Below are 20,626 nucleotides of genomic sequence, written 5' to 3'. Positions count from 1 at the left end.
CCCCCCCCGCCCCGGTGCGCCCGTTGCCGCGGCAGCGGCCGCCCCCGCGCTCACCTCCCCGCAGCCTCGGACGGCGGCCCCCGAGGGCCAAACTCCTCCCCGCCGCGCCCGCACCTGGCCCTGCCGCCGGCCCCGAGGCAGCGGCGAGCGCGCTCGCGAGGCGGCACCGCCCCGTTGCCATGGAGACGGGCCCGGCGCCTCACCCCCCCCGCGCACTTCCCGCCTTTGTCCCTGTGAGGGCGCAGGTCTGAGGCGGCGGGCGCTGCCGCCGCGCCATCCCAATTAACGCTCGGAAATTAACGGAGGGGGGGGGGAAGCCCCCAGCCGGGAGGGGCAGCAGCGCGGCGGGCGGCTTTCCCTGCCCAGGTACAAGCCTGATGATGCCGTTAAATTGTGCACCGGTTTGGGAGCAGCCCCGGCGTCGGCAGGCTTTGTGTTATTCACGCTCCGGCTGGTGATGAGCAGTCTAATCAAACCGACAGGTAGCAGCGTCAAAATCCGAGCTTTTGTTCATAGAGACAACGCCGCATCTCCAAAGAGACACCTCTCTGCATTAATCACACATTGTGCCTAGAGCTCTGAAATGTGAAAAGAAGAAAGAAAAGGATAAAAAAAAAAAAAAAAGGAAGAAAACCCCACATTAATTGAATTCCCTTATGGAAAAACGCCACCAAAACACACCTTAGGTTACCTCCTGGGCTGGGGCATCTGGCAGAGGGGTCAGGTGCCTCAGCAGAGCTGTGGCAGGAGGCAGCACATTGCAACCTCCTCCATGGAGGCCCAGACGAACCCAGAGGCCGCGGATGCTGTGCCCCTGCAATGAGCAGGCCCCACGGCAAGCTGTGTGGCCACCAGAGCTGCCATGGAGTGCACAGGGGGCTCCCCATGGGGCAGAGGCCTTTCTGCAAGGCGCTGGCTGTGGTGGCACTGGGCAGGGGCTGCCCCATTGCTGCAGGCCGTCAGGGTCTTGCAGAGGGCAGTGCTGTGCTGCCCGGCCTCAGAGAAGCAATAGTGATATTTGAACAGCTGGCTAAACACACTGATGACTTCGAAAAGGCTGCCAATAAACACGGTTGTTGGTGTTGCCACCAGTTACCGCAGAGAGCCACTGGCTTGACCCTGCTCGGTGTAGTCCAACAGGAAGCAGATACAGTTGCTCATTAGAAAAAAAAACATTTCCAAATGTCAGCTCATATCACAGCTTCAACTCCCACCCCGCAGCACCAGCGCAAGGCCAAGGTACAGACCACCCAGCGTTCAACATGCCTCTGCAGTCCCCTCAGCCCGGTGAGGGCAGCTCCGGGCAAGGGGAAGGGGCCCACGCTGCCAGCAGCCCCCCGAGGTGACCGAGGCTCATGCAGCACCACGTGGTGCTTCCCAGCACTGTGTTTTGGGGGATGACCCTCCTCGGCCCCACCGCCAGCACGTGGGCCTGGGCAGGATGGCCAGGGAGGGAGGGAAGGAGTGGGTTGTCCTCGCTGGCAGCACTGACGTGGCACCTGTCACACTGTCCCCCACACAGCTGTGGCCCCCAGTTTGGAATACACTGGCCCAGCAAAGTGAAGGATGACACTCCACAAATGCACCAGAAGGCCACACATCGCAGAGGGCAACGCACTCCCTGCACTAAAAATTTAATGCTAATCAAGGAAAGTAAAGGCAGAAAACAGCCATGAATAAATTTAGCCAGGGCTTTGATAGCTCTCAAAGTAATGCAGGTAGAGTTACACTTTCACTCAAAGTCACATGGGGTAGAAAAGATAAACCGCTTCAAGGTGGGGTTCAGGAGATCTCTGAAGACATCTCTCATTGTAGGCCACATGCCACGGGAGGAGGTTGGGCTTCACGACCTTGGGGTTTCTGCTAATCCTACATCATACGGCAAGAAAGATAAATGGGTTTTGACAATGTTTCCAGTGGGTTGGAAGGGCTCCTGATACCTACCTGAGATAACACTCAGGTACCTGCTTGGCAATGGTTCCTGCTGTACCTAGAAAAACTTCAACCACTGACCTCACCCAGGGTCATGCAGTTATTCCACTCAAAACAATATGCCGAACTTCTTCCACATGTCACACGCAGGTGGCTTTGACAAGTTCATAGCAGAGTGAAATAAAGACAACTGGGCACAATATCAAAACTTTTCGCTCTGCTTTTATCGTAAGGCTATCTCATTGTACAAGGCAGTACTACCCCTTTCATTCAGAACAGATGATGCTTTATTCGACTAGTTAAAAATCAGCATGATTGTAAGACAAGGATTGGACCCCATTGTTGGAAGATCAAGCTGTGATGTTTGATAACAATAATTTAATGATACCTTACGGTCAATCTAAATTCATGCATGCATTTATTAACTCGCATGTCATTAGATTTAGTTTTTCACGTTCCCGTCTGTGAAGGAGCTACAGAACATGGTTATGAAAAAATGCAATGGAAACAACAGCTAAGCAATGCAGGTCTCCAAGGACAGGCCCCGACACGTTGGTTGCTCTTTTCCATGTCACTAATGCATCAGACACTGTGTTAAGGGAACACTGATTTGCGCAGAGCAAGTATATTTGACAGAGAAAGGCTGCATAACACCTCCACATTGCTATGTTAAACAAGCACCTTTGCGTAGGAAACAGTTGACACTGTCAAGAGTTGCTGGGTGCAGTGTCCAGAGCTCCCAGTCTCCTGCCCCTTCCATAACCGAAGTCCCTCTTTCCTTCCCAGTACACTCAGCTATGATCACATTGATAGAGAAGAAAATATAATCACTTTCACGCAAAGCCCTCCCCTTTCCCTGAGAGCACTGCCAGAGCAGCCGGCTGCTTCACAGGCACACAGCCACAGCACAGTTGAGCGTAACCCTGTCACGCCAGTGCTAGCCCGGGGGGACAGCAGTGGGTGCTGCCCCCAAAACAGCAGCCTCTGGCAACTCGTACTATTCCTCACTTTTGGGACTGAACAAGCCCAGCACCTGGCCTCTCCCCTTAACAGCGATCCTAAAGCCCAGCAGCTATACCGCATCTTACCAGCATCATAGCAAGCCCAGTGCAGGGCACACAGATTTGGTGGGAACACTCACCTCCAGCATTGACTGGAACAAAGAAACAGCCACAGCATCCCAGGCAGACACCCCAGCCGTCTGTAGTATTTATCTCATCTCCATCAAACTGCACCGTGTGCTGCACCGCTAATGCAGGAATTCAGCTCCCTGACAGCAGCTGGGTGTCTTTTCAGATCTCTTAGCTGTACACGGTGTGGCAGGAGGCAATGGGAGGAGCAAGGGGGATTGCCACAGTTCACATAAACCTGCTTCGCTCACAGGCAAGAGCAGCCTCAGGGTCCTTGGCACCTTTCGCCAGCACCAGAGACATGAAATGCTGGAATCCACCTTAAAGGGTAATGCTGTACCTGTATGAGGTACTAGTTACCTTCCTGTTGTATGCAGAGATTTTAATCCTCCACACTGCCGAGAAACTCTTCCCCACACACTGACTCCCGCATTCACCAAGGGAAGGCAAATGAATGAAATCCTGAGCAAAACTGACATGCTGACAGTCCTACCCCTCCTGCCTCAGCCATAAGGCTCTCAAGGAAACACACCTAAGGCTCCCCCTTCCCTCTTGTTTGCGGTGTTGAGCAGAGGATTTGTCAGGCTACCACCCACACTGAACTCATCAAACTGGCAGCAGATATACAGAGACCACTTCGCCCTCCAGCCCAGCCTTTACTATCAGGTACAAGCCATCTCTCCTAAAAGCACAAGACAAGGAGAGCTTTCCAAGGCTGTCAAAGGTGGGTGTGCCAGGATGGGGAGTGTACAACATTTCTTCCTTAAGGACTCAATTTTGTAATTAGGTCAACATCAATAGAAAGGTTCTCCTGCACGGCAAACACTCAGTGAGACTGATGCATCCTGAACAGGTTACCCTGCACCAGTGAGTTATCTTTTCCCTCACTGGACCAGTTTGTGTTGGAAATAGAGAGTAGTATTTCTGAACTGCTCAGCAATTAACGATCCTCAGTGCAAGACACTTGCGCAGAGTTCTGTAAACCCACCCAAAAGCCAACAACTATCAGCTTCTTGAAGACTTGTTTCTTTTTGCATGGTTTGTCCTGTATTTTTTTCCCTCTTCATAACAAAGATGCTCAGAACAACCTGCAGCAGCAGCACTGTGGATTAGCAAGGTAACAAAATACAAAACAAACATTGGCCACACAGGATGCCTCAGAGTGTTTTTATTTAACAAAAATAGCTATTCATAGAAACCAACAATATCAACATGTTCACAGAATTTCATAGGCATCAGTAACCATGTACAGCTCCAGTCAGGCTCTACAGTCAACCTCATCACAACAGCACAGCATAGGAACCTGAAAAACATCCAGGTGTGGCTTCCATACAATTAATGGGCCTGAAGACAGATGTGGTGTAGCACGCCTCTATTGCAGTTGGCACAGTTTCATTACTTTGGTAGAAAAATCATTGTTATTGCTATAACTCATTTGTGGTTTTTTTTTTACTTGCTTTTAAATAACTGGGTTGTTCCCCATCAAAGCTTTGTTCTCTGTATGAAAAATGTGATTAAAATTGAGCTGGTGCTTTTGGTTACTTGACACTAGTGCTGTAAACCCACTCCTTGTGCCTTGCTGCAACTGCCATCAGACCAAAGGACAGGATATGCCCTTTCTATCCTTTTCCCGGCACAGCTCATCAGCTGGCATTTCATAGCTTCAGTTTTTGTTTAAAAACAAACAATCAAACAAAAAACAGTAAAGAAAGGAATATATACATGGGTGGCTTCAAGTTTCCATTTCAGGATAAGGCAGTTAGGTTTACATGTGTAAGTGCCAGTACAGCTGAGCCCTTCTTTAGGGGGTTGTTTTAAGAGGCAGGCTGCAAGCACAGAGGAGCTCTGGGGAGTGGTCCCCTGAGCAGGCAGCACATCCCAGACACACTGATCCTTCACCTGGCAGCATGGTAAAGGTTGAGACTCACAGAAGCGATAAGAAAGGCTGCACCTGTCCCAGCCAGGAGAGAAACACCTTCCCAGCCCTGATGCTGTGAAGTCTCCATGGCACTAAAAGCAAGCAACGAACCGAAGCTGCTGCTTCGGGGTCTGATGGGAAGCAGCTCTAACCAGCAGAGAGAAGGCATGGAGGGAAGCACACGGCATTGCATCTTCTTCCTTGCCAGTTCTCCTGCACTTAGACTCACCACAACCTGCACAGCAATGGGGACAGTCCCCAGGCTATTTCCACAGTATGCTACAGGTATCTGTTGCTGTGCTGGTCATGGTGCCTGAATATCCAGGTGCCCAAGCCCAGGACAACTCTGGGCAACTCCTTCCCAGTACTGAAGCAATTTGGAAAAAAAAAAAATAAATTTAAAAACCAGCCATAAGGCAAGTCCCAAATTGCTTAGACTGGACAAAATAAAAGAACTGTCCACTCCACACATTCATTGCCCTGTTTAGGTGGAAAGAAGAGGTAGAACTAGTGGACAGAGACCCACCAGAGGCATAAAGGCATGTTAAAATAAGGGGGAAAAACTGACACCAGAAATCAGCATTTTTCAAAGCCTCAGGCAGTCATCCTGGTAACTACCATACCTGAAGGTGTCACCAGAGTCGTGATTCTCCAAGGTCACAAATAGCAGCTTAAAATCCTGCAAAGTCACCTTCCTTCTCAGTGCTATACTAACATCCACCACCCTACTGAAATAGCCCAGCCCCCAGGATTGTGAGGCAGGACTCCGATAATTGCAGGAATTTGCAGTCCTAAAGGACAAAGGCAGATGTGTCCAAGGGTCCCTTGGATTAGTATTTTGTCTACTTAAACTCCCTCTAAAGCTTCCCCTCTAGCTTTACAGTCCCTTGGGCACAGGCCTTCACAGCACAAGTAGCGCTGCCAATAGCCAATTCACCAGCATCACAAGTTGCCCCAGGACACAGTTAGGTTTTTTTGGGAAGCACCATGATCAGCTATGGTAAAATTCTGGCAGCAGGGGTGACAGACAGGAATGACAGTAACAGTACAAGCAGCTCAAGGAAGCACATGCATATGCAGAAACCTAAGCGTACTAGTCCCCAAAATGGAGCATCCAGCATCACGGGGCAGCCACAGCGAGAGCCACACTGCAGAGCACAAGCCTAAGGCCACCTCCTGTCCCAGGCCCGGAGCTCTCCAGAGAGGTCTGTTAGCGTGCCCTCACTTCTGCCCTGCAGCAGCACCTCAGTGACAGAGACAGCAGCAGTTGACTAGACAATCACGAAGCTGCCTTTTCAATGGCAGCCTCCAGATGCACAGCCTTAGACTAAACCATCCCAGGGCTTTCATTCTTTGAGAAAATTTACTGTTCTTTGCTGCATATCCCATATATGCAACAGAAAAACAAAAGGCATTTTAGAAAGAAGGTATTCATTCTTACTTAAGTAAGAGCTAATACATTTACCTTCTAAAATGTAGTATAAATACAGACCAAATACCATTAAGGTGACTGCCTTGGGAAAAAAAGGCAGAGATTAAAAAACAGACCTATATCTTCATATGTAGCCACCAAGAGTCCTCACTTGGTGCACTACTGGCTTTCAGGAGATCTGCTTTGCATCGGCTCTTGTCTTCTATAAGCTCTTGTAATACTGTATATGCCACTGCCCAAGAACACCAGCGAGATGGCCACAAAGTAAGAGGCATAAATCATGAACTGCAGAGAAGGGGAATAAAAATAATAATAAAAAAGAAGCAGTTAAGTTAAATCAAGCAGTTACCAAATTTATAAGAAAATTAATACAAGAGCTCCTTTCCTCTTCTAAAATATCAGGAATCAGTGATTATTCCTCTGTCAAACCCTTGACCCAGAAACAGGTAGCTGAGGAGCTTTACAGCTTGGTTTACTTTCCTCCCTCCCATCAGTAGAGCTAAGAGAGGCTATCATACCTGGGTGAAGATGTCCAGCCCAAGCCCACTGGCATCCACAACAATCAAAGTGAGCAGAGTCTGAAGTGCTAAGGCAATGAAAGTATTGACCCCAAACACCAGGGCATACCGCTCCACGCTGAGATTTGTAGCAATCTGGAACCTGGAAAGAAATGCATGACCAGAAACTTAAAGACAGGGAAAAAGCTGGGAAATGTGAGAATAGGAGGAACAAGCTCTGGACAAGAAGACTATGCAACGTGAAGAGTTACATAGACTGGTCCAGTATTTTCCACAGTTAAATTACTTTACACTGATAGTTTACTTTTCTAAATAGGATCATTACAGACTAGCATAGAATCTAAAAGAGACCCCGAGACACATGTAAAAAACTTTAAAAAAAAAAAGCAACCAAGCCCCAAAGCACCACTCTGGGAGCTCTGTGAGTTTCAGTCTTACTGAAGCAGCTCCCCTGTCTGATGTAGCTAAAGGGTCTTGTCACACAGAGAAGATACAACATGCTCTGATCCCAGAGAGTTGTTGGTAATCTCAAAGTGTCAGCCTACTGCAGTGTGGTCCATAACCTCCCACATCCCTCTAACCAGAGCTCCTTCTGCAGTTACCAGCTTCAGCATCACCCCTCATATTGTACTTGGACTGTCTTGTTGTGATTATGCACATGTGGTTCAACAACAACTGTGTTTTCCTCCCCAAAATGACAAACAACATTGAAGTTTTCCTCCTTAGTGGTTAGGAGAAGTTGACACTTCAACACAGGCAAAGTGTTGTCCTCTCCTCATCTGTTAACACTTTGCTCCAGCCATGTTTATGAAAAACATTCTCCTGGCAAGCAGCACTGTCTAATATTTGGAAGCAGTCACTTTAGTGTCATAAGACTTTTAAGCTTGAGCAGACTATCAGCCAAATATATCTCTATGTCTCAGTTTCCAACCTGAATCACCACACCACACATAACTTTGCAACAGATTTGTGGCAGGCAAGACTAGATACACAGAAAATACGCCAGCTTTCATACCAGTTGTAACCTTGAGAGCAATTTACATTAAAAGGATACTCACGTTGCTATTGTGATTAGCAGCATGTAGATAATTCTGAAGACAACATAGGATGCATAGCACACCCAGATATTCCGAACAGTGTCCATAATATATACAGCAGCAGCAATAAGAAAGGAGAACAGGGCAAGTGCCACTTCACCCCACATTGCCCAGGATGTTTTTATGTGACCCACAACAAACACTGCAACAGCTCCTGTGAGGGGAACGAAAGCATAACTGTTAGTAACTGGAACTAGAGCAAAGGAGCTGTATAGCCCCCAACAGCCAAACACAACTGAAGTGGAGGATACTCATGTGCACACCTCAGCAGCACTCCTTCCCGACCTCTCCCTCACCTGGAACCCTGCTGTAAACTCCCATTCTCTTTTACAGGAACAGGGAAAAAAAAAAAAAAAAAAAGGAAAACCAAAAGGTCCAAATGACAGCCCCAGGACTCAGACCTGACCACAGCCACTCAGTCCTCTGTGCCTGACTGTAGCAGTGTTGTTAGTTGGACTACAGAGAAATGCAAACCCCAGTTCTCAAAAGCACTCAGCTAATTATTTTGTGGTGCTTTAGCAGGTGTAGGAGGGAGGAAGACACTACCCACTTTGATACACAGCTGCTACAGCTCTTTCCCAGGAGGCAGAAAAAACTACATCTACTGTCATCTTCATGCTGGCCTGTAAGATTAAGAGCAGGGTCCCGATCCATGTCTACCAGGATGCAGCCTGATTGCAAGCTACAATCAGGCACTGTTGTTTGTGCAAGAGCCATCCTTTACAACCAGAACAGGTTTGTAACTCCTGCTGGATTTTATGAAGCGGGAGTGAGGCGAGACAATGGATCACAAGATGTAAAGTACATGATACTTCACGCAATTCAATGAGCAGACGAAGTGCATTTCATGCACTATCACACCTGCAACTACTGAGAAGCCCAAATACATATTGCATTACAAGAAAATTCCCATTTGAAGTAGGCCTTGTTCTGCAAACAAGCCAAATAGCAACCAACAGCATAACAATGCTGCTGTACGCAGCAAACGAGAGTGTACTGACAAAGGGAGGTTTACTGGAGATCTGAGAAACAGGATTGTTTTCAGCATTTGACCACTGTACGGAAGCGCTACAGTGCAGCATCTAAGCTCTTTGCAGCCTTTAGCTGGCCTGCTGTCTTAGAAACCCTTCAAGCACATGAAAACTCCTTGTGTACCATTAAGAGAGAGAGGGGGGTAAGAGATAGGGTAGAGTTTAACAATTGTAATAGTCTGTTTAGCTGTTTAGGGTAAAAGTTGTAAAATTTAAGCTGTTTGCCAAATCTTACACGGTTTGCTTGGGTACTGTGATAAGGTGTACGGGAGTAAAGGGCTTTATGACCATATAAGTCCAAAGAAAGATTACAACCTTGCAAGAACAAGCTAAAGCCGGTTCTGCGGTTTGGACAAAGAGCAGGACGTTACTGAGCCTGCGCCAGATGTGGGGGTCACGAGGAAGACTCACCTGCCTTCATCCTCAGGACCCCTGACGACCACCATCAGGGGACACTGCGCAAACTCAGTCGGGAGAGAGATATGGAAATGACTTGCAGAACTAATTTTAATACAAAGCGGGGATAGGTAATGCATATGTATAGGCATATTACAACATATTATGAATATGTAATGAGTTGTCTTATAAAAACAGAGCAAGTTTTCGTGTCAGGCGCGCACGGTTTTGGCGGGACTACTCCCCCGTGCTGCCCAGCGCTGAATAAACATACCTACTTTACAATCTTACAGATTGTGGAGTCTGCGTTCCGCACGCCACCATCAGTGTGTACAAGCTTGCGACCCTGTCAGACCCTTGCATCAACCTTGCAGGCTAGTGAAGAAGGTAGCTATGCCAAGGGAAAGGAATTTATTTCCCCCCCCCCCCCCCCCCCCAACTCTTCTTTCTAATGCCTGCTGTGACACCACCCAACTGACATTCTGCTCTTTGAAAGCCTGGCTCCCACAGTAGCAAAACCCTGAGATGCAAAAAGCAGCCAAATCCTAGAGCCTTCTCTCTACTGTCTCAGCAATTCTGAAACATGGGAACAGACAGGACTCTCTGGGGATCTCATAGCAACTCATGAGTTTGTACTCCCCCTGTGTCTCAAGGTTATATCAGCCTGACACCCAATTATGACAAGATATACAATCCATGTCCTGCAATTAGACACCTACACTGATCCAGTGGTTTCACAACCCAGCCTGATAAAGGATTGCCACATTCCCAAGAAGGTGCAGGGATGCAGCTCAGCAGTCAGTTGACCTCACTAGAAGGAACAGTATTTATCCTGCCCAGGACAGGCAGCTGACAGTCACGAGTCACAACAGTCAACTTACTCTTCCGCAGGACAGCACAGGTACACGCAGGGATGGCAATAGCATCTTACACAAAGGTTGCCAAACATTGCTTGTAACTGAGCACAAAATGACCAAGAGCCAGGAAAATGGCAAATCAGATCTGGGATGCTGTGCTGGTTTTCACTGGGGCAGAGCTAATTTTTCTTCATAGTAGCTAGTACAGGGCTGTGGTTTGGATTTGAGCTGGAAACAGGGTCGGTAACACTGGCATATTTCAGTTACTGCTGAGCCGTGCTTACACAGAGTCTTTCTGCTTCCCACCCACCCCAGCAGCGAGCAGGCTGGGGGGGCACTAGAAGCTGGGAGGGGACACGGCTGGGACAGCTGACCCCAACTGCCCAAAGGGATCTCTCACACCATACGAGGCTCAGCATATAAAGCAGAGGGAAGAAGGAATGATGGCACTTGTCTTCCCAATAATCGTTGCACATGATACAGCCCTGCTTTCCTGGAGATGGCTGAGCACCTGCCTGCTGATGGGAAGCAGTGAATGAATTCCTCGTTTTGCTTTGTTGCATGCCTAACTTTTGCTTTACCTATTAAACTGTCTTTATCTCAACCCATGAGTTTTCTTACTTTTACTCTTCTGATTCTCTCCCCCACTCCGCCAGGGGGGAGCAAGCAAGCAGCTGGGTGGTGTTTAGTTTCCAGCTGGAGTTAAACCACAACAGTCCTTTTTGGCACCCAGCATGGGGCTCAAAGGGTTCAAGATCACAACCAATTTGATTGGAATATGCTAGACTGAGTTTGTAGTTGTTATTGCTGTTTAGCTATTAATCACCAGGCTCCTGTGCTTGCAGGGGGCTCACTTGCCTTAGTGTATATCAGAGTCTAGTGCTCATTAGTGACTGCTCGTTGCATTTGCTGCCCGCTGTACTGCCACACTGCTTATCATCTCCCTGTGCTGTGCCCGGGAACATTCTGATAACAGCCAGGGTGACGCGCCGGGGCTGGCGGATGGCCAGGGCATGGCTGCTGCTTCTGTGCTGCTGTACTGGTCAGGCTGGAATTCCAGTGTGAACTCCAGTCAAAGGGACTGTGACCTGTGGATGAGCCCACGCAGGAGCAGGACACCCCGAAGCGTCCGTGGCCGTGAATAAGCCCAGGCCAGAGCAGGTACAGCTCAAAGTGTCTGTGGCCACGGTTATGTTTGTGCCGCAGCAGGTACAGCTCTGAAGGCATTGTGCCCCATGGAAAAGGCCACACTGGAACAAGTGTGCCACAAAGCAACTGTGGCTGTGGATAAGTCTATACCATAGCAGGTATACCCTTGAAGAGATTATGGCTTACAGGTAAGGCTCCACTTGGAGCATGTATAACCCTAAGGGACTGATCTGGGATGCACCAGAAAAGGTATTTCTAGTAAAGGGAGAAGAGTGAACAGTGCATTCTTCTACAAGTCTGAGGCCCCAGTGAATAAAGCTCAGTGCAGCTTCAGTCATCCACCTTTAAAAAGGATTGCAACTCAAACTAGGTTTTATGCAAAGAGGGCTAGTAAAATGACAAAGTGAACAAAGAGCTTAACTTTACCAAAGAACAACTAGAAAAAAGCTTGGCTCCTTTGGCCCAGAGCAAAGATGTTTTGCTAAAATACAACCTTGGCATGACATCGGAGATAAATAAACCTCTCATTTATAAATTGAAACTGGAAATCAGAAATTAAAGCATTTGCACTAGCACCTAGGAAGTCAGGTCACTGGATGCTCATCCTTAACAGGTCCCTTTCATTCCTGTTATACACTTCAAGCTTTTAGTTGAGATTATTACTTCACTGAATTTCACTTATTCCAAGCAATGAATCTGTGTCAGCCAGAAGGATTTTTTCGTTCTGTCTTTCAAGCAGTTCAGGGACAGAGGCTAATTTAATTTGCTTTCAGAAAACATCACGCAAAATGATTCAACCATTTATAAAAATGATAGAGGAAAAAAATGAAAAAGGGAAACTAAAAAAATTCAGTTTTACATTAGTTTAGTGTCAAACATCTTTTCTTCAAGTAGGTCCATTGTTCACAGGCCTTTAAAAATATATATAAAAAAAGAACCTTGATATCAAAGATGTTCATAATATTTGAAGAACACTTTTCTGGAAGTATTTCCGTTTGGCCACACTATGGGTCTTCTTTCCCTTGGTAGCAATTTTCTCTTTCCTGGGACTAAGGCAGGATGGTAGAGGAAACCAAATTGAACAAGAAATATGAGCCACAGCAGCATGCTAGAGTGGAGGAGCAGTGCATGACAGAAATTATTTCATAGCGAAAGCCTTCAGAACCAAGTTGCCAAGTTTCAAACCCAGCTAACAATAGGTGGTAGACCAGCTGTTAGAACTACAAAACAGCCACAGCTTCCCACTGAACTCCAACAGCGGGCTGGTGAGCATGCCCAAGAAAGTACTAGTCCTTCCTTGTTTGTGTACACGGGTTTCTTTTGTGCCCAAGTGATGTACACAGCAGATGGTGGAATGACAACGCCATCAAAGAAAGGGAACATACTGCAGCAACGCCTAGAAAGCCTCTGTAAGGGTATGTTAGCTATAGTAAAAGGTATTGTCCTAGTTCTGGTAATTAGTATTAAACAACAAACAAATGTTTGTGTTGACTGACCTACCTGTCCCTTTCAAGTCAAGCACCTTCTTTCACCTTAATAGCTTTTCTGCCTAACAGCGCTGAAATGACTGTATGTGGCTCACTACATGCTGCGTGTGTACAGGAACCCTTCATATGTTCCCTACGATCTCTGCCAGAGAAAAAAAGCGACAAACCCACAGAACCCTTAGCCTGACTTTGAGTGGTTAAAACAAGCATAACTCCACTGACGTAGTGACAGCCAAGGACACAGAGTCAGCCACATGCCTGGAACCTTCTGCCAAATTTTTCATAATGAAGCTTGACTTGGGAGGCTCCTTTAAACACGTATGTACTGGATTACCAGAATTAGGGCTGTGTGTAGCAACTAACTCAACACTGAGCACCATACCTGTGCATGTCACGGAAGAGTCACCCTGAATGCCATGATTGTGTCTCCTGCACGCCTGGGGGTACACAAGACACTTCCAAACCATGCTCTGGTGACCTTGGGGGATGCTAGGCATTTCTCACAGCAGACCAGGAGCTACGCCAGAAGCTTACCTAGCAGTGTCGAGGCTGCCTCCACAGCACCATTGTAGATCTCTGTGCTATGAGAAGGCAGCACCATCTCCCACAGGCCCTGAGCATAGTTGATGACCTGGAAGTAGCCGCAGGTGGACAGTGCCCACCACACTGACCAGCAGAACATGGTCTGGGAGGAGTAGCACTGGAGGAAGTCCTGCCAGAGATCTTTCAGCACCTTTATGATGTCTACTTTCTGCTCCTGCAGAGACTGGAGAAGGAAAAGGAAAGTAATGTTAAGGCTTTGTTTATAAATAGTTCACACTGCTCCACAAAAATCACCCCTTTCGAGTGGTCTGATCACTGGTGAGTGACAGTACCACTCTCGGACACAAACCTCCACAGAGTAATGAAAAAAATCTTCTCCATCCCACAGTCTCAGCGGCTGGTCTCTGCCCAAACCAGGGCTGTCCCTTTACATGCAGAGGAAGGGTCCAGTCCCAGGCACCCACCTCTGGCTCTCTCAAGCAGAGAGCAGTAACCACTAGATGTTATAAGTACTGTGTGAGCAACTGAAGGGTACCAGAGAGAAGCGACACAGAACAGAACACAATACCCACTGTGACAAGGCAGGATCAGAAGCCGGTCCCTCAAATCACACAGGCAAAAAGCATCACTGCCACTTTTAAGTTCTGATCCAAACAACCAAATTTGCTAGGGCAGTGAACGTGAAAGCCACCAGATTAGTATAGTCCCCACAAATAAGTCAATTTTCTTTAGTACTAGCATTCAGGGATTATAAATATTCAAAGCAGCAATCTCATTACGCCACACACTATGCCTGCTAATGTTCACCAAGGCTCTGAGAAGATGAGATGTTGCCTGCAGATCTTGAGAGAGACAGAAGCTACTTCCACCAGACGCTGCTATTGTATATACAGGAGCTGTCATTTGCAAGTGCTCTGAAGAGTGGCATGAGATAAAAATGAAGCTTTCCCCTCCAAATCTTTCTAGAAAGAGCATGAAAGGGGCAGACGCATGAAGTGGTGTAAAAAAAAAAAAAAATGTTAATCAGTTCCAGCAACAGGGCATGACAACAAATGGAAGTTTTTACGTATGGGCTGTTACAGTCCTGTTCTTAACCACTTTATGCCAACAGCAGCAGAGGAAACAAGCATGTCTTTACTTTGTAGACAGAGCTACTGATTACATTTGCTGCATGCAAACACACACAGTCTTTCTAGACAGACAAGACCCTTCTTGAGTAAGTCAGAGCAGCAGTTACTTCATGTGAGACTGGGCAGAGCCCCCAAGGCCCACCCAGCATCTCTAGCCCCTGTGAACTTGGATCCCCTGCTGGGTAACATACAGCAGCACTGTCACTGAAGTGAGGTACAGATATTTTGGAGCAGTTTCTGGACAGCAGCAGCAACTTTGGGCTGTTGGCAGTACGCCCTTTCCCTGGGAGAATCATGCAGTGCATGCCTGGGAAAGACTATTCTCCATGCTCAATAAAACTCATTTTAAGGTGTTTCTACTAAAACCCCCTAAAGACCACAGCCTAACTCTGTCCTGAACACCCTTTTTTTCCACCCCTCAAAGTCTCACTGATTTCTAAGCGTCATTATTAAACACCACACAGTCCTGCTGGTGCTTTGCCAAAACGCTCGCTCTACATGTGATTGCAATTCCTCCTAAGCCCAAGAGAACTGCCTGGGAAGAGGTATGCTCGTGGCAACGAGAGCTTGGCAACATAACTCCCACACAGAAGGTTTCACACGGAGCTCAAGTTTAGGCACAGGAAAACTAGGGGAGGGAACAGTTACATACACTGCAAAAACTGATTTGGAACATTTAACCCAAGCATGTGCTTGATAAGCAAGAATGGCCCATCTGCCCTCCCAGCACCTGGCAGTGCTTCCTCTGTACCTCCTGTACATCCTTTTGTTGATGCTCCTGCAATGTGGTTGCCGTTACCTTAGTAAGACGGACTACCCCCACACACCAGTGCTTAACAGCCTTTAGCATCTGATAAAACTAAACTCTGGAGAGTTATGCAAGTGTACTTGCTCCTTTTTTAAAGCTGTCGCCATTAGTTTGTAACCACCCTTGCTCTCGCAGGATGGGAGTAAGATAAACAAGAGGGAAGGTAAGTTATAGTAATACTGTAGTCATTACTGCACAGAATTTGTCTTGTTTAACAAAACCCTTCAGCATGCAAGTATAGCATGCATAAAAATACTTTTGCTCACACAAGATCGTGCTGGATGGGGCAGGATTAAGTCCCTGGAATGTTAATACCTTTAATTCCCAGCTGTAGCTAGAAGCAGCTGAAAGTGGCCCTGGATGCTGCCTCTACTTGCTAAGTGAAATACCCATTAGCTGACTAAACCAACAGCCATGCTTACCTTTTGGCTCGTTCTCAGAAAGAGCACAACCTCCTCCTGACCGAGGAGAAAGGCTGAGCTCTTCCCCAGGGCTTCAAATCCCCCTGCCACGACAGGCTCTCCGTATGCATGCTTTACCTGGAGCAGCACAGCAGAAACTCACCTGGCAGGCAACTACACACACGCATCAGGCCTCAAAACTAGAGGCTGCTTGCACACCACCTCACGGGACTCAGCACATCCTGCCACCAGACAAAGGCACCTGCACGCTTGTTTCCATAGAAGTGACTTTGTCAGAGGTTACACAGCCCACAGAAGCCACCAGTCAGGGTACGACCTTGGTGCTCTCAGAGCTGGATTAAGCTGTTATTACACACAGGTACTTCCTGCAATTTACTTCTATTCTGCCTATCTGTAACTAATCAATATCAGCCTATAAGTGCTCTGAAGGACTACTGCAGTTTCCTTGATTGATCGGTTTCCTTCCAGGATCATAAGATAAACCCCAGTTACTACATTGCTTATTACTGCACAGCTTACACAACAGTTGAAGTAACAAGTATTTCCAAAACGCAAGTGCAGGAAGAACTACCTCTTTTCTGTAAGTCACAGAGCGCACCCAGAAGCACACACAGAATTTGGACAGACACAATTTTTAGTGCTCGAGAGATGTCCCTCGCTTTGTACCACTGAGAAGCAATTTGATGCCCAGAGAACTTTAATCACTGCCTTGCAAGACACATGGAATAACTTCGGAGAAACTAAGGAGCAGCTTACCACGCTCCATCAGCAAAAGGAAGCCAGGAATAAATTCTCCTGTGCTGTGAATAAGGAAGTGGGATAAGCAAAGGGATACTATTTGCCATTGAACAGCACATCTCCACCGCTGCGTAGATATTATGCATGCATGACGACATCAGTATTGCATCGTCACCTGCTGTAAACCCAGGGCACAACTCACCTGTTTCTCTGCTGAATGACCCTCCCTGTTCAAGGGAACTTTTGTCTCATCCTCCCAGCCAGGTGCCCTCTGCACATCAGGATGATCTTGGACAGCCGATCCATTTTTACAGTCCATGACCTTCATTTCCCAACCGAGCTGCTGACTTGGGACATGGTGGAAGAAAAGGCTTTTCTGTGGCATCGGCAGAAACCACGCTGTACCAAAGGCAATGGATATGCTGGTTAAGGAAATAACATTCAAGCTGAAGAGGGACCATCCTGCCACTGACACAAGGACCTGCCCGGACAATGAGCCCACCGTATAGCCCACCAGGGTGGCACTCCGGCAGTAGCTGGTGACCTTCTGGTACAGATTGACATCGACGACGCTGTAGATGTAGGAGTAATAGGCAATGTCGGTGGCAGTCCCCATCCCGTAGAAAAACTCGAGGAACTGGATGGGCCGCAGCCCCTCGGCGTACAGCAGCATGAACCAGGTGACGATGAGGCTCAGGCCCTGCAGCAGGACCACGGGCTTGTACCGCAGGTAGTCGGTGGCCAGGAACACCGGGAACAGCAGCGCCAGGTAGGAGTACGTCCACACCGGGTAAATCTCATTGAACACCTGGGAAGGGGAGGAAAAGACGGCGGTAACCCCCAGCACCCGCGCACCGCGAGCAAAGCGCGGACACAGGCACCCAGGCGGGGCCGGGGGGGGCGGGGGCCGGGCCGCGGTACCTGGCTCTCGGTGAGGTTTTTGGGCGGCCCCAGCAGGTACCGGGTGAGGAAGGGCTCCGAGGGCCGCACGCTGCAGAAGAAGCCGTAGGCGCACAGCAGCGCCGTAGGCAGCGCCCAGCAGCACCCGCCGCCGCCGCTGCCGGCCCGGGCAGAGCGCCGCGCCAGCCGGTCCCCACGCGGCCCCGCCATGCCAGGCAGGGGCCGGCCCTGAGCGCAGCGGCGGCGGCGGGCACGGCCCGGGTCACCTCGCGCCGCCGCCTCCTCCCAAAGGCACCGCTGCGCTTAAACGCCATTCGCCGGCGGGCGGGAGGCGGGGCTCTGTGCCGCTTTCTGACTGGGCGCCACCCCCTCGCTCGGCGAGGCCGGCCAATGGGGAGCTGCGGGGCGGGAGAGGGGCCCACGTGCGCGGAGGGCGGGGCCGTGGCCCGCGCGCCCCCCGCCGCCCCGGCGGTGCCGCGGGCCTGTGAGGGGAGCCGGCGGCGGGGGCACCGGGGGCACCGGGAGGCCTCGGGGGAAGGGGCGGCGTGTTCGGCGGGTTGCGACAGGCGTTCAGCGGGGCCGCGGAGAGCGGGGCTGGCACCGCGCGTGTGGGCGCATGAGGAGGCGGGCAGCTGGCCGAGCCCCGGGCGCTGCTGAGCCCCCCGCGGGTCAGTCTCCCCGCAGAGCCCCTCATCGCCCGGTTCCCCGAGGCAGGGACGAGCTTTTCCTGGAATCCGTCTCACGGAGGAGATCCCTGCCCGCTGTGCTGTGCGGGTCGCTCCTCCCCAGCCCAACGGCCTGCCGCTCCGCCGCTTCTTCCCTGCAGCCGGGTAAGAGCTGGATCCGCTCCTGGCCTTTGAGACAAGCTTCACCGTGTCGTCCAGCCAGAAGAAATATTAGACAAGAGGGGAAAATATAACTGTTACATTCAGAATAATTACCTACGGCGTCATTACATTCAGAATAATTACCTACGGCTTCGCCCAGGACTACTATTCTTAAAGCTCTGGCAATCCTCCTCTAAGCTATTTGCTGTTCTGCTACTCGGTCTATCCCACATTGCCTTTCCATGGACCTGCTTTGCCCCTCCCTGCGCCCTGCTCCCTCGATCTCCACTGCCAGGGCTTCCTACGCCGTCCCTACCCTTGGGTCTCCAGACTGGCTGATGCCATTGAAGGTTCATACCGGGGGTCGGGCCCCCCACCTGTGCGATGGTCCGTCCTGCCTCCTAGCTGGGGTCGCTGCTCCAGGCAGTAAAACGAAACCCTCCGAAGGCATCTGGCTATACACAGTTGGCCGGGTGTAGTGAAAATTATTAAATTGATTACTGCTTATGAAAAAGTCTTTGCCTTTAATTAGGAATTGTTTAACTTAGACGGGGAGCTCAGGGAGCTCAAGGACAACATTAATGAACAGCTGGTGTTGGTCCTGAGCCCCCTGAACAGGCAGGCTGTGAGCAGACAATAAATATTGTGTGCAGCTGTGTCATGACGGTAACTCCACCAGGCTCGGGCATCTGGCCAACATCCCTGGCCTGTGTGGAGCTTATGGATTATGAGATAATGCATGCCAAAGTTGACATACACTAGGTATGTAAACTATTTTTGTTTTTCACTGAGTATAAAGGCAGGCAAGCTCTGGGCTTGGCCAGAAGCCTCACCTACGGGTGGATGCGCTGCGTAGGAATTTTCCGAGTTACCGAGAGACTCCTGCCGCTGGCTGCAACGGGGCTTCCCAGCCCAGGTGTGGGCCTGGATGATGTTAAGGTGGTAATTGGTAATGTATCCTTTTCTTAGTCTCTGTAATGCTTTGCAGTAATGATTTGATGCTTTGCTCCTATTGCTTTTTTATCATATTGTGCATAATAACTAGCACTTTTATCATATTGCATGCTTATTTTCCTTTATTATACTGTAATATAATAAATTGCATTTATTCTTATATTTGATTTGGAGTTCATTTTTGCTTGGTATCCAGTCAACCAGCAAAACAGTGGGCAAGAACAGGTTCCTCTCAGCCCCAGAACCAATTCCTTGAACTTCAGAATTTTATTATTATCACCATTATCATAGTTTAATAAACACAGCTACAAAAGGTAAAGTGCAGCTAAACATTTAGGTCCTGTATCATCTGGCATTGGTGGTTTGCTGCTTTCTGGCTATCTTCTGGGTCTAGCAAAATTTCCTTTCAGTTGTTCTCAAGCCGTTGCTCCTCAGCATCTCCATGTTCTGTTTTGTTTGCAGGTTTATTAAAAAAAAAAAAAAAAGAAAAAAAATAGAAGAATTGCCATTCCACCACAATTTAGCTTGAAGCAAAACTCTAAATAGAAAGATTCAGCTCCTGTTAATACTGCCATCCATCTCAACCATTTGCAAGGCATTGCTGATCTCTTAAAATAACACGGTTAGAGTGAAATGAGCTGAAACAATGAGTGATGAGCAAGTTGCCATGGGGAAGTGAACAGAAACGCACAGCTCCCTCTCACTTAGCTCTTAGCAGCCCCTCTGTTCTGCTGGCATGTGGCTCAGTAGCAGGTAATAAAAGATATGGCCTGATAGCATGAGGTGTAGTGCATCCTCTTTCCAATCTGGGTTATCGCTTCATGCCAAGAGAAGGTGGGAGGAAAAAATAGAACCTTGGAGTTCCCATGGTGCGCCCTGCCTAGGGGCAGCAGCTCCCACAACTTCCAGGCTGCTCATCGGGTCTGGTGGGTGGCTTCGGTCCTTTCCAAAGCAGCAGTCCCTAGAGCTGTACCACTGGAGCTCAGCTGCTGTTTCCAGGGAATTGGCAGGGGTAGAGGGAGTTACGTCAGCTCAACCTGTCTCCTTGAAGCAGTAGAGTCAGGCAACCTAGATTTCTTTTCCAAAAACTGCGTAAGAAAAAGAACTTGAAAAGTTCTGATTTAAATACTTCAGGTTTTCTCAGGGTTTCTTTTGTTCTCAGAAGAGCTTGCCTTGTTTGTTTTCACAGAATATTTTCAGCCTTTGGATACAAGATAAAATTTTATTCCCTGAATTTTAACTTCTATCTTTCATTCCCTAGACTTCCTCACTATTTTCCCTTTCCATCTTGCCATTCTACTAAAAAAAGTAAGGCAAGGTTAAAGATGTTTGGTAGCAAAGAAAAACCTCAAAACTT

The 20,626-nt window shown here is 48.6% G+C and overlaps 1 protein-coding gene across 1 annotated transcript; it reads right to left on the bottom strand.

The window, feature by feature from the left end:
* Positions 1-4,206: 4,206 nt before the first annotated feature.
* Positions 4,207-17,747, bottom strand: SLC19A2 (solute carrier family 19 member 2). Its single transcript, XM_040594481.1, has 6 exons — positions 17,510-17,747; positions 16,791-17,396; positions 13,482-13,713; positions 7,989-8,181; positions 6,931-7,072; positions 4,207-6,697 (listed from the first exon to the last, which is right to left on the bottom strand). The coding sequence occupies exons 1-6, from the start codon at positions 17,696-17,698 to the stop codon at positions 6,572-6,574; spliced, it is 1,488 nt and encodes a 495-aa protein (XP_040450415.1). The 5' UTR covers positions 17,699-17,747; the 3' UTR covers positions 4,207-6,571.
* Positions 17,748-20,626: the final 2,879 nt, after the last annotated feature.

This window comes from Falco naumanni, chromosome 5, assembly GCF_017639655.2.
Source record: "Falco naumanni isolate bFalNau1 chromosome 5, bFalNau1.pat, whole genome shotgun sequence".
NCBI classification, from domain to species: Eukaryota; Metazoa; Chordata; class Aves; order Falconiformes; family Falconidae; genus Falco; species Falco naumanni.
This window is presented reverse-complemented; position numbering and strand designations above follow the sequence as displayed.

What these genes read in the sequence shown, in the direction of transcription:
- SLC19A2 (XM_040594481.1), bottom strand. Translation starts at nt 17,698, where the DNA reads ATGGCGGGGCCGCGTGGGGACCGGCTGGCGCGGCGCTCTGCCCGGGCC. An exon ending in AAAACCTCACCGAGAGCCAG is followed by an intron (nt 17,397 to 17,509) that starts GTACCGCGGCCC and finishes TCCCCTTCCCAG; the next exon opens with GTGTTCAATGAGATTTACCC. An exon ending in GGCAGCCTCGACACTGCTAG is followed by an intron (nt 8,182 to 13,481) that starts GTAAGCTTCTGG and finishes TTCCCCTCACAG; the next exon opens with GAGCTGTTGCAGTGTTTGTT.